Source organism: Oncorhynchus masou, chromosome 23 (assembly GCF_036934945.1).
Source record: "Oncorhynchus masou masou isolate Uvic2021 chromosome 23, UVic_Omas_1.1, whole genome shotgun sequence".
Classification (NCBI taxonomy): Eukaryota; Metazoa; Chordata; class Actinopteri; order Salmoniformes; family Salmonidae; genus Oncorhynchus; species Oncorhynchus masou.
In genome coordinates, this window is record NC_088234.1 from 28366323 (window position 1) to 28378912 (window position 12590).

Sequence of the window (12590 nt, forward strand, 5' to 3'; positions counted from 1 at the left end):
AGATGTGGATTATAAAGAAAATCCAGGAGAAGAAGCATGCCCTATTAAGAGTCTATTGTAAACCAAACATGTCTTCAAAGCAGTTACTATACACTTCTAAACCATTAGTGTTTTGGAATTCACAATGGCATGTACAGGCACAAAGAGATGGATAACGTCAGTGGCTCGACCCTTAGACACTCCTACCTTATGTTGGCCAAGACGCTTGAAGGAAAATTCCTTGAAAAGTGACACATTCAGTCTTCAAAACAATGTTGTATAAGCCAAGATAGCTGAAGGATAGAAGTCTTCAAAACACCGTAACAAGGTTGGGCAGAGTTCTGTGCTGGAAGAATAACGTGATAGAGCAGGCACTTGAACATCATGGAGAACGGGTATGTTCAAGTGAAAGTACGATTCATCTGCCTCTTCTCAAAGATGGCTGTAAAGGAAGACTCTTCGGCTTTTTAGAATGAAGAGACGCTAATTGTGGGGCTACGGAGGAAACACAGACAGGAATACAACAGTGATACCCAACAGAGCATGCAAATATTCAACCTTATAAAAAGTGAGGGGAGAGGGGAGACCTAGCCAGCAGCCAATGATACTCCCAGTTTAACGAATGCGTCTGAGAAATCCCGAAAAAGACAGACCGTTAGTCAATTGAGCCAGACATCACTTATACAACGTCTTAAAATCAAATTTGATGGGGAAAAAAGCCCTTGCCCTTGAAAAATAAGTATTGTAATAAATTTTATACACTTTATGTTCCTTCTCCGCTAAAGCAATGGTCGGTAAATAAAGAGACAAGGTTATTAGCTAGGTCTCGTGGTCTAGTGACTGTGTTCTGTGCTCAGTGATTGATGGAAGACTTCCATTAGACATTCAGTCCATACAACTGGTTTAATCAGAGCTAAATGACTCCCTCAGTGTTAGTCCTCACTCCTCAGTCACTGCCTTGCCCGTCTCAGCTCTGCACTTTAGAGGATACGATTAGACAAGCTAATGTCAACGTCGATATTCTCTTGGTTAGGGGGTTGGTGAATAGACTTGATACAATGTTTTACTGCGTGCTATGTCATGTGGTAGCCATTGCTATTGAACGAGCTTGATCTCTGGGAGATATTTTGGTTGCTTGTAAATGTGAAGAGACCTACAGTAGGGCTGGCTGCTGGAGGGATCACTCTCTCATCTCTCTCTCTCTCTATACACACACACAAACACACACACATCCGCTCACTAGCCTCATTGGCCGGTTCTGGGCGTTTCGAGCAAGTAGTGCGAGGCCTCAATCTGGCTCAGTGCCACACACGCCTATCTCTCCAATCTTTAAAGAAATCAGGATATTAAACTTACTAATACCCCCACGGTCTCTGAGCAGAGCAAGGAGAGCAAAGGCATCAGCGTGCCTCCCTCTCCCCCCCCTCCTCCCCTCTCTCGCCCTCTTATCTTTCAAGGAGCTAGGGATGGGATCTCTGTTTATCTCCGCGTGGCTGTCGTTCACAGGCAGACGTTATCGTCCTCCTCTCTTCCTCTGCCTCGTCCCCCTTTTCTCCCTCTTCCTGGAGCGAACCCACTGCCACAGCCTGGTCCTAATCAGTGCCCGACTGTCACAGCCAATCATCGTCTCTCTAACGAACGTTGACTACACAAACGACACACAACTCCCTGGGCTAGGCACATTTTTCTACCCTCAACGTGTCATAGGGCAAGTTACGAGGGAGTGTTCAAAGGGGGTTTGAAGGGAGAGGGAGGTCAATTGATTATGGATCTGAGCTTAACTCCTTAACAAGCTTACAAAGCAGTAGGCCCACTGCTCTATTAACCTTTGACCTTGTCCCTCTGTCCCGGTTCTAGATTCATTTATCCTGTAGGGGTCATGGATAGAATGTCAACTCTCTCTCGTACAAACAAGTGTAAATCTCTCCATGTGCCCACTAGGGAAGCGCTAAAGAGTTAGTAAACATTAGACCTAAAATAGTCTACAAAACCAAACACGACATATAAACACCTTTTGAAAGTCACCTACATCTCCGTGACCAAGCCAACGCGATCCACCAGAAGCCCTACAACAAACACAACCTTCACACGGCATACATACATACAACCCGGCGCGGTGGTGTGTCGGCGACAGATGGGGTTGTTGTACTCACGGTCGCTACAGAAGGAGCCTCCATAGGACGTCATGGTGCAGTCGCAGGAGAAGCCCTCCCACTGCTGGAGACACACGCCCTGATTGTAGCAGGAGTCCTCCGTACAGGTGGTGCTTGGTCCTGGAGGGACGGATTGGAACACAGGGGTCAATATACAACACGCACACATACGCCTGTTATGCAAATGTATGTAAGGACATTTGGGAAACAACTTTAAAGCAGGAATCCTAAGGCTGTTTAGTTGTCAACATACACAGCCCTACTGTTTTCTTTTGGCCGATGTGGGCAGGCACCTAAGGAGGCAAACTGTAATCCCACTGTAGGTTCTCAGGATGCTCAGGGGGAACACGTTCAATACATAAAGCCCTCTTTATGTCCATATGGGAATATAGGGCAATAACTGTAATCATATGCATAGCACAGGTCATTTTGTTGATACTGACTTCATCGAGGCTGGTGGTTAAAAAGTTTGCGTTTGATATTTATTCTGGGTTAAAACCTTGATTACAGGCGGTCATGAAACTGGGAGGCATATTTGTCAACTTGAATATGAAATTGTGGGGGTGGGGGGGGGGTTGAATTAATGTAAATGAAAAGATGGACTTATTCAACAATGACAATTCTCCAATTCTAAAAAGCCACTATTGTAATTTCTCATTGGAATTCCGAGCACGTTAGAGTGATAAGTGAATGAAATGTTAGCCGGGTGGTATTCAAAGCAACTGTGACTTGGTTATTAGATCCATTAATACCTGCTAATGCTTTAGATTAGCGATGACCAAAAGAAAACCATAGGTGGCTAATTGTCATGCAGGTGGTAGACCTTCTATGTCTGCAACCTTTGAAGGGAAATTGTAAAAACGGTCAACTTCATATTCGTCATCTCCAGCACCAACATCAACATCAACATGTGGGAAAATTAGGAGTTTGTATGTTTTCTATAAAAAAAAATACAAAAGGAACATTTGTGTTTCCAATGATATCATCAACCAATTACAGTAGCAGACAATTAGTAGGCAAAGCCTCCTCAGAATATGTTAAAATCAAATGATGCACACCGATGATGTCATTGGAAACACTTATCTTCCTCTCTTTTTTTTACTACAAAACATAGAAACGGACCATTTTCACATACATAATAAATGGCCAGTTTATTGGGTACACCACCCCGTTCACCAAAATGGTTTGCTCCTACACACAGTGAGTCACGCGGCCACGGATTGCTATGTAAAGCAGGTAGACAGGCATTCAGTTAGTGTTCGATTGAACATTAGAATGGTCCAAACGAATGGCCGAAGCGACTTTGAGTGTGGTATGACCGTCGGTGCCCAGGGGTCCAGGGTTTACAGAGAATGGGGCGACAAAACAAAAAGCATCCAGTCAGCGGCAGGCGAAAACAGCTTGATGATGAGAGGTCGAGGGGAGAATGGCAAGAATAATAGCGGCACGTCCTATAGTCTGCCTTATAATAAAGGTATATTGGTACTTTTTTTGTTCAAATGGTTGGTGCTTTAAAATAAAGTGATAAAAAAAACGTGAGGAAGCTACGTAAAGCGTTGTTTATTATAAACTGACTTGTGCACTTGCAAGGATGTACTTGCAATGCCATACTTGTTTCAAGAGATAAACAAAACATGTTACTATTTACACATTTTAAGAGCAGCCCAATTAACCAAAAAAAAAAAAAGTCAAATTCATGAGAGCGCCAGCCATTTCCTCAACGTTATTCCAAAATGGACACTTCAAATGAGATGTCTCCATTTTATCAGTTCATGTTTTTAATTACCCAGTGCAGTGATTACTCCATCAATCAGTGCTTAATACAAGAATCCCAGAGGCTCTAATTAAACATATTGCTGTAATTATTACTGAAGTCAATCACAATATTATCACAGAGTTGCACTTCTCTCCGCTATCGATCAGCTGCTACCTCAACCAGTGCATATAGTTTAGACTTGAGTTTATAGTGTATAGAGTATGGAGTTGTGAACTTGTCATTGAAATGCCTCGTGTTTCGGTGGGAGCAGTAGAGTTGTAAACGTGTCATTGAAATGCCTCGTGTTTCGGTGGGAGCAGTAGAGTTGTAAACGTGTCATTGAATTGCCTTGTGTTTCGGTGTGAGCAGTTGTAAACTTATTGACATTTCTTTTGGAGCGAGGCATGAACCCCCCGTCTGTTAAATCTGTAGCTGTGTTTTATTAAAGGAGTTTGGTAGAATGAGTAGCATTCTACCTGCTAGGGCGCTAACAGCCTTACTGTGTAACCTGCCTTAACACACATCTCAACCCTGCGTAACAATGTGACACCTGTATCTGGAACTAACAGCTTGGGAGAGAATGAGACATCTGGGAATAGCCTCCCTCCACCCACCCTCTGACTCCCTCCCTCCCTCTCTCTCTCTCACTCCCCCCGCCTTCCCTATCCTTTCTCTCACCTTCCTCGGTCTTCCTCCCAAATCCCAGACGTGAGTCAGCAACTCAGCATAGTGAAGAACACAGAGTGAACAGTCGTTAAGCCAAAGGCTGAAGCTCTCTGCTCTCGCTGCTGTAGGGAGGGAGTAGAGGGAGTCAGGGAGCTACAGGAGAACAAGTTGCCCCATTGACCCTGCTGGATGTCTGGGGATGCAGCCATAGAGGTCAACCTCTGACCACTAAACTCTGGTTCCAACTCCTGATCCACCTGCTCCACTGAGCTGGTCTGGAGGACCGGCCTTGGCCTGACATATTGAACAGAGGGTCTGGCTACTGTTGGAGTGTGCATTACAAATAGTCCGGTTGCAGAGCTGTGCATGCTTTTGCCAACTCAATGTCCTTTGTTGTGTTGTTGTCATGCTATAGCCCTTTATGTTTGACAGGACAACGGACATGACAACGGAGACATGAAAGGAAGAATTGGCTAAAGCACAACCACATCTGCCACTAGGCTACACCATCAATAGCCATTTGTATTGGCTTCTACTGAGTTGAAACGTTCTACTGGTTTTTGTTGTCAGGCTATGGGGAAACAATTCCGTGAAAAGAGTAGTTGATGCTATGAAACTTATTGTTACCTCTTGCAACCTGCCGTTTGAGATTTTAAGGGAGTATATGTGATAGCCTAATGCAGTTTTAGATCTCTTCTAAAAACGGAAGTAATTACGCCGTATAACTGTAGGCAGGTAATAAGCCAGGCTGGCAGGCAGAGGTGGCAGCGTTTGCGTTTAGAATCGGAGCGGCAGCGAGACCTCTGGGAAATCAGACAGTGTGAACGCTGCTGCCGCCACAGCCTGCAGGTGTCACAAACACAATTAACTAGCCGCCAGAGACACCACAATACCGGTGACGTCCGTCCAGCCAGAAAAGCTGAGCCCCTTCCAAATGCAGGATGGAGGAGTTTAGGCACTGCGTAAAATGGCCTTTTTCCCAAGTGTGTAAATGTGTGTCAGAAGTTCTAATGATAACAAGTAGAAGTTCAGTATTGAGAAGTCATGATAAAAACAGACTTTGACCAGTGAGCCATGGAAGGACATGCATCTTTACTCATGCTATTACCGTAGCTCTTATCACCTTGTCCTCATTCTTATCCCCCAGTGCACATGATTCTTGTCATGCCAACAATTAAAGATCCAATATCAAATCAAACTTTATTTAGCCACACACTTATCGCAAGATAAACAAGAAAAAACACAAAGCAATAAAATACTTGAATCAAAAGCACATAAAACACAAAGGCCTCGTTAATTAAAGAACAAGCTAAAAATGCAGGTTTTCAAACGGGATTTTAGCACCTCAAACAGTTTCACAGTACAATGCAAAGTTCCAAATTAAAAAGGATAATAAAAGGTATAAAAAGTATGATAACTTTGTAAAATATACACAAACAACGCTGCAACTATTTAAGAAATATGGCGGATCTCAAAATCTCAATGCTAGGCTCCTTGATTTCTCATAGTGTCACCTCCAAGAAACCTAATGCCCTGCCCTGCCTGAAACTGGTGCTACCACAGTTACTCTCTGTGGTCCTTGTAAACTGCACAGTGAGCGCTACAGGGTGGCTGACAATAACAGAAACAGAGATACCTTCTGTAGGTTTTATGGGAAAGAGCTGGGACTAAAAAAAAAGGAGTCGAGCGCCGAGTCTGAGGGTCTAATTATATATCTGGCTATTACAGACGAAGCTAAGGACCTATGCGTTACTGCAGGTGTCAAACTTCAGAATCACCTGTGTATGATGAGACTGGGAGGAGAAAATAGCTTGAAATGGGATGATAAAGTCTGCTAAGTTAGTCTAGGTGAATGTCAGGGGTGGATTGGCCATCTGGCACTTCTGGCAAATGCCAGATGGGCTGGGCAATATTTCGGTTGGGTGTGCTGGTAGAAATTGACACACATACAAATATATACAGTACCAGTCAAAAGTTGGGACATACCTACCTTTTCTTTATTTTTTTACTATTTTCTACATTGTAGAATAATAGTGAAGACATCAAAACTATGAAATAACACATATGGAACATATAGTAACCAAAAAAGTGTAAAACATATAAAAAAATATATTTTATATTTGAGTTTCTTCAAAGTAACCTCCCTTTGCCTTGATGACAGCTTTGTACACTCGTGTCATTCTCTCAGTTGTGTTGTGACAAGGTAGGGGTGGTAGACAGAAGATAGCCCTATTTGGTAAAATACCAATCCATATTATGGCAAGAACAGATCAAATAAGCGAAGAGACTGGAGGTCAGTCAATGCAAAACATTTGAAAATATCTTTAAGTGTAGTCCCAAAAACGATCAAGCGCTATGATGAAACTGGATCTCATGAGGATCGCCACAGGAAAGTAAGTTTATTAGAGTTATCAACCTCAGAAATTGCAGCCCAAATAAATGCTTCACAGAGTTCAAGTAACAGTCACATCTCAACGTCAACTGCCAAGAGGAGACTACGTGAATCAGGCCTTCATGGTTGAATTGCTGCAAAGAAACCATTACTAAAGGACACCAATAATAAGAAGATACTTGCTTGGGACAAGAAACACGAGCAATGGACATTAGACTGGTGTAAATCTGTCCTCTGGGGATTACTGGTTCCAACCGCCGTGTCTTTGTGAGACCCAGAGTAGGTGAAGGGATTATCTCTGCATGTGTGCTTCCCACCATAAGGCATGGAGGAGGAGGTGCGAGGGTGCTTTGCCGGTGACACTGTCAGTGATTTATTTAGAATTCAAGGCACACTTAACCGGCATGGCTACCACTGCATTCTGCAGTGATACACCATCCCATCTGGTTTGTGTTTAGTGGGACTATCATTTGTTTTTCAATAGGACAATGACCCAACCCACCTCCAGGCTGTGTAAGGGCTATTTGACCAAGAAGGAGAGTGATGGAGTGCTGCATCAGATGACCTGGCCTCCACGATCACCCGACCTCAACCCAAATGAGATGGTTTTGGATGGCCGGTCCCCCCTACCAAGATGGGCCAGCCCTGTTTTCTGATAGACTGAGCTGAGGTCGAGCAAACTCACATTCAAAGTAAAAAAATGTGGCATCAGCAAAGAGACTTGCTCCAACTCTGTCATTAATTAGACAGCCAAGATCATGGATCGTAAAAATCGGAAAGGGTACCTATAAATGTAGAAAGGTCACCACACTCAAAATGTCCAGTTTTTTGGTCAGCTAAAACCATGATTTGATAAAACAGTAAAGTGCATTATCCTCATGATTCCTGTAATGAAAGCGTTTATATCGCTGGGGCCTGCTGCTGTGATGAGCGAGCCACTCTCCTCTCCACCCATGTGCTTGGGAGAAAAATGCAGTCTGATCATTATAACATTTCAAAATGCAATTGCGGGAAAAACAGCTTTGAAAGGCTTTGTCCCCATGTCCCTGTTAAAGAGAGGATGGTCTCAGCTTTCTGTAGGTATAATGTATAATTCTCAACTTAATATTCAGCTCAATAGCAACTATTTTACAACCAAGATATTGATTTTGGCTTTGAGCATATGCCGTTGAGAGGGCATAGGCCTATAGGTTTCCTGGGTAGTAGCCTACAACTGCAAGTTTTATTAGGACATTCAATTTGCTGTTGGGATCATGACTACAAGGCTACTAGCACCCCCCCCCCCCCCAATAATTTGGAAATTCTGGAGTCCTATTTAGACAGTAAAATTTTGCAACTATCGTCTAATTGTCAACGCAAAATTCATGACAATCACTGGATTAGGTTGCACATACAAAAACATCTTCAATCATGCATCATTGCTTGGACGTGTGAGATGAAACAGCGTATTTCTTGAATACCTCAAGTCGTCCATTTATTACTGTTCTTATTAATAAAGCGCAATAAATGACTTTATAAGGTGATTACTCATGATTACGTGTGATTACTCTCTTGGGTCCGACCAAACGATGTCACTGGTGCCCACCAACTGTGGAAGTTAGTTTCACCAGTGACACCAGGGGAACATGTTAGTCTGCAGCATTGTAACACTAATCAACACGTAGGGTAGGTGTTGATTCGGGGGGACTGATATATACCAAGCACTAATTTGCAATATAGTCATTAGCTTGGCATTTATAACGTATAAAGCAGGGATTTATAACGTATAAAGCAGGGACAGACAGATGACAAGAAGACACACAGTGACAGCAGAGAAGATGCTGAGATAGATAGAGTTGGCGGATCGCAGTGATGTGGGCTGGTGTGGATACAGTACCAGGGCCAGATCCTTGGCCCAGTCCGCCCCTGGTGAATGCCGAGTGTGTGTGTGTGTATATATTGCACGTGTCTGCGCATGCGTTCACACTTGTGTGTGTGCATACATGGGCATAATGTGTGTTTGTGGGCATATGTGTGCATCCCTGTGTGTGAGTCCGTGTGCGTGTGAACTTGCGTGCATCCTCGTGTATGTACAATATGTGCATATGTGTGTATGAGCACCAACTCACCGTCGCAGCCTCGCTCCACCTGGCCCACCCTGTGGAGGGCATCTGCGATCAGGTCTGGCAGTCTCCCGTTGAGGTCCACCGAGGCCAGGCAGCCCTGGTACCCGTCCCGGGACGCGATCAGCTTGGGCAGACTGTTGTACATGCTCTTCCCCACACCACCGATGTACAGCTCCCCTGGAGAGGAGAAGACAATAACAACATGAGGAAAACTGGCCTTCATTCCACCAAACTCACAATGCACAATATCTTGGGTTGGATTTGTAGTGTTGTGGACTTTAAGAAAGCCTCCCGAGAAAGGTATTGACTAGCTATTACTGCAGCCACATACAAGGACTAGTGGTGTTTCTTCCTGAAAGCTCTGCATCTCTGAAAATACAGGTACATATTCCAGGTATAAGTTAGGCTACTGGCCTAGAAGAGGAAATGACTGGTTCAGTAATCACTGTGAAAATGTGCTATTTGAAATTCCACCCCCCCCCAAAAAAATTTTTTTTAGGGATAAAAGTTTTTTCATTGTTGTTCCGAACGCACAAGTTATTGCCACCCCCACCCCATCCATTGGTTTGTTGCGCCATTTGATCTGCCCTGTATGGAGCTTGCACAACCGGTTGGGCCTTTTTCCCCGGAGTAGCCTGTACAGAGATGGCCCATGCCTGGTATGCAAACATACAGTACATGGCATCAGAGTTTTGGTCACCGGTCCAGTGTGTGTAGCTAGCTACCTAGTTTAAATATCAACAGTACAGCATTTAACCTACATCATCAATATTCTGTCTGGTAGGCGCAGTAGAGAGGCAGAAAGACAAATAGGTAAATCACAATCAACTGATAGCCCACCCTCTTTTCCTGATGTCAATCTCGTCTTTAGGAGCCACTGTATAGCTTGCTTACAATTTGTGATGATGAATGAGTGTGTTGTTGCAGAAATAAATAGGCATCTGCTTTAAAAAAAGTTACAAATGCTTGCTACAGAGGCATTTGGTATGTTAGGAATTTTGAGATATGGTGGTCGGTGCCTTTTTTTCTTCTTCTTCTTGCACCTGCCCCCCTGAAAGGTCCTCATGGCCCTGCGGGAAACTAACATGGTCATAGTATTCCACCTGATTCTGAGTGTTTCATGTGCTTGCAACTGCCTGAAAACGTAGGCTGTCCTATGCTATATGGATGTAAGAAATGTACAGAGGCAAGTGTATCAAGCAAATCTCAACAATGTTGTTGTTGGCTCAATCGACTGCACTGAAGTTAGGTTCAAGAACATGTGTAGGTAGCATTGCATCAAAATGAGTGAGCACATAGAGACGAAAGGCACATTATTTTTGGTGACTGAATCTAAACCTATGCTTCTAGCTAACTTTTTGGAAACCTGATTAGAATACAATCATGTATATACTACAGCCATTATTACAATTCAACAGTATTTTTTATTTTTACCTTTATTTAACAAGGCAAGTCAGTTAAAGAACAAATTCTTATTTTCAATGATGGCCTAGGAACAGTGGGTTAACTGCCTGTTCCGGGGCAGAACGACAGATTTGTACCTTGTCAGCTCGGGGATTTGAACTTGCTCTAACCACTAGGCTACCCTGCCTCCTAGTGGTTAAAGTACTTAATTAAGTAAAAATAATTTTAAGTACTACTTAAGTACATTTGAAACCAAATACCTTTACAGTCAATCACGGACTACAAGAAGAAAACCGGCCCAGTCACGGACCAGGATGTCTTGCTCCCAGGCAGACTAAATAACTTTTTTGCCCGCTTTGAGGACAATACAGTGCCACTGACACGGCCTGCAACGAAAACATGCGGACTCTCCTTCACTGCAGCCGAGGTGAGTAAAACATTTAAACGTGTTAACCCTCGCAGGGCTGCAGGCCCAGACGGCATCCCCAGCCGCGCCCTCAGAGCATGCGCAGACCAGCTGGCTGGTGTGTTTACGGACATATTCAATCAATCCCTATACCAGTCTGCTGTTCCCACATGCTTCAAGAGGGCCACCATTGTTCCTGTTTCCAAGAAAGCTAAGGTAACTGAGCTAAACGACTACCGCCCCGTAGCACTCACTTCCGTCATCATGAAGTGCTTTGAGAGACTAGTCAAGGACCATATCACCTCCACCCTACCTGACACACTAGACCCACTCCAATTTGCTTACCGCCCAAATAGGTCCACAGACGATGCAATCTCAACCACACTGCACACTGCCCTAACCCATCTGGACAAGAGGAATACCTATGTGAGAATGCTGTTCATCGACTACAGCTCAGCATTTAACACCATAGTACCCTCCAAGCTCGTCATCAAGCTCGAGACCCTTGGTCTCGACCCCGCCCTGTGCAACTGGGTACTGGACTTCCTGATGGGCCGCCCCCAGGTGGTGAGGGTAGGCAACAACATCTCCACCCCGCTGATCCTCAACACTGGGGCCCCACAAGGGTGCGTTCTGAGCCCTCTCCTGTACTCCCTGTTCACCCACGACTGCGTGGCCACGCACGCCTCCAACCCAATCATCAAGTTTGCGGACGACACAACAGTGATGGGCTTGATTACCAACAACGACGAGACGGCCTACAGGGAGGAGGTGAGGGCCCTCAGAGTGTGGTGTCAGGAAAATAACCTCACACTCAACGTCAACAAAACTAAGGAGATGATTGTGGACTTCAGGAAACAGCAGAGGGAACACCCCCTATCCACATCGATGGAACAGTAGTGGAGAGGGTAGTAAGTTTTAAGTTCCTCGGCATACACATCACAGACAAACTGAATTGGTCCACTCACACAGACAGCATCGTGAAGAAGGCGCAGCAGTGCCTCTTCAACCTCAGGAGGCTGAAGAAATTCGGCTTGTCACCAAAAGCACTCACAAACTTCTACAGATGCAAAATCGAGAGCATCCTGGCGGGCTGTGTCACCGCCTGGTACGGCAACTGCTCCGCCCACAACCGTAAGGCTCTCCAGAGGGTAGTGAGGTCTGCACAACGCATCACCGGGGGCAAACTAACTACTGCCCTCCAGGACACCTACACCACCCGATGTTACAGGAAGGCCATAAAGATCATCAAGGACAACAACCACCCGAGCCACTGCCTGTTCACCCCACTATAATCCAGAAGGAGAGGGCAGTACAGGTGCATCAAAGCTGGGATCGAGAGACTGAAAAACAGCTTCTATCTCAAGGCCATCAGACTGTTAAACAGCAACCACTAACATTGAGTGGCTGCTGCCAACACGCTGACTCAACTCCAGCCACTTTAATAATGGGAATTGATGGAAAATGATGTAAAATATATCACTAGCCACTTTAAACAATGCTACCTAATATAATGTTTACATACCCTACATTATTCATCTCATATGTATATGTATATACTGTACTCTATATCATCTACTGCATCCTTATGTAATACATGTATCACTAGCCACTTTAACTATGCCACTTTGTTTACATACTCATCTCATATGTATATACTGTACTCGATACCATCTACTGTATCTTGCCTATGCTGCTCTGTACCATCACTCATTCATATATCTTTATG

General features: G+C 44.3%; 1 protein-coding gene across 5 annotated transcripts in view; it reads right to left on the reverse strand.

Moving 5' to 3' along the window:
• The window catches only part of LOC135510695 (neurexin-2-like), a 977907-nt gene that overhangs the window by 382716 nt on the left and 582601 nt on the right, over positions 1–12590 (reverse strand). For all 5 annotated transcript variants that reach the window (XM_064931818.1, XM_064931817.1, XM_064931819.1 and 2 more), the window contains 2 exons: positions 9055–9228; positions 2133–2252 (listed from right to left, as the gene is read on the reverse strand). In XM_064931818.1, the coding sequence (XP_064787890.1) occupies positions 2133–2252; positions 9055–9228 (294 nt within the window). The remainder of the gene's footprint in view (positions 1–2132; positions 2253–9054; positions 9229–12590) is intronic.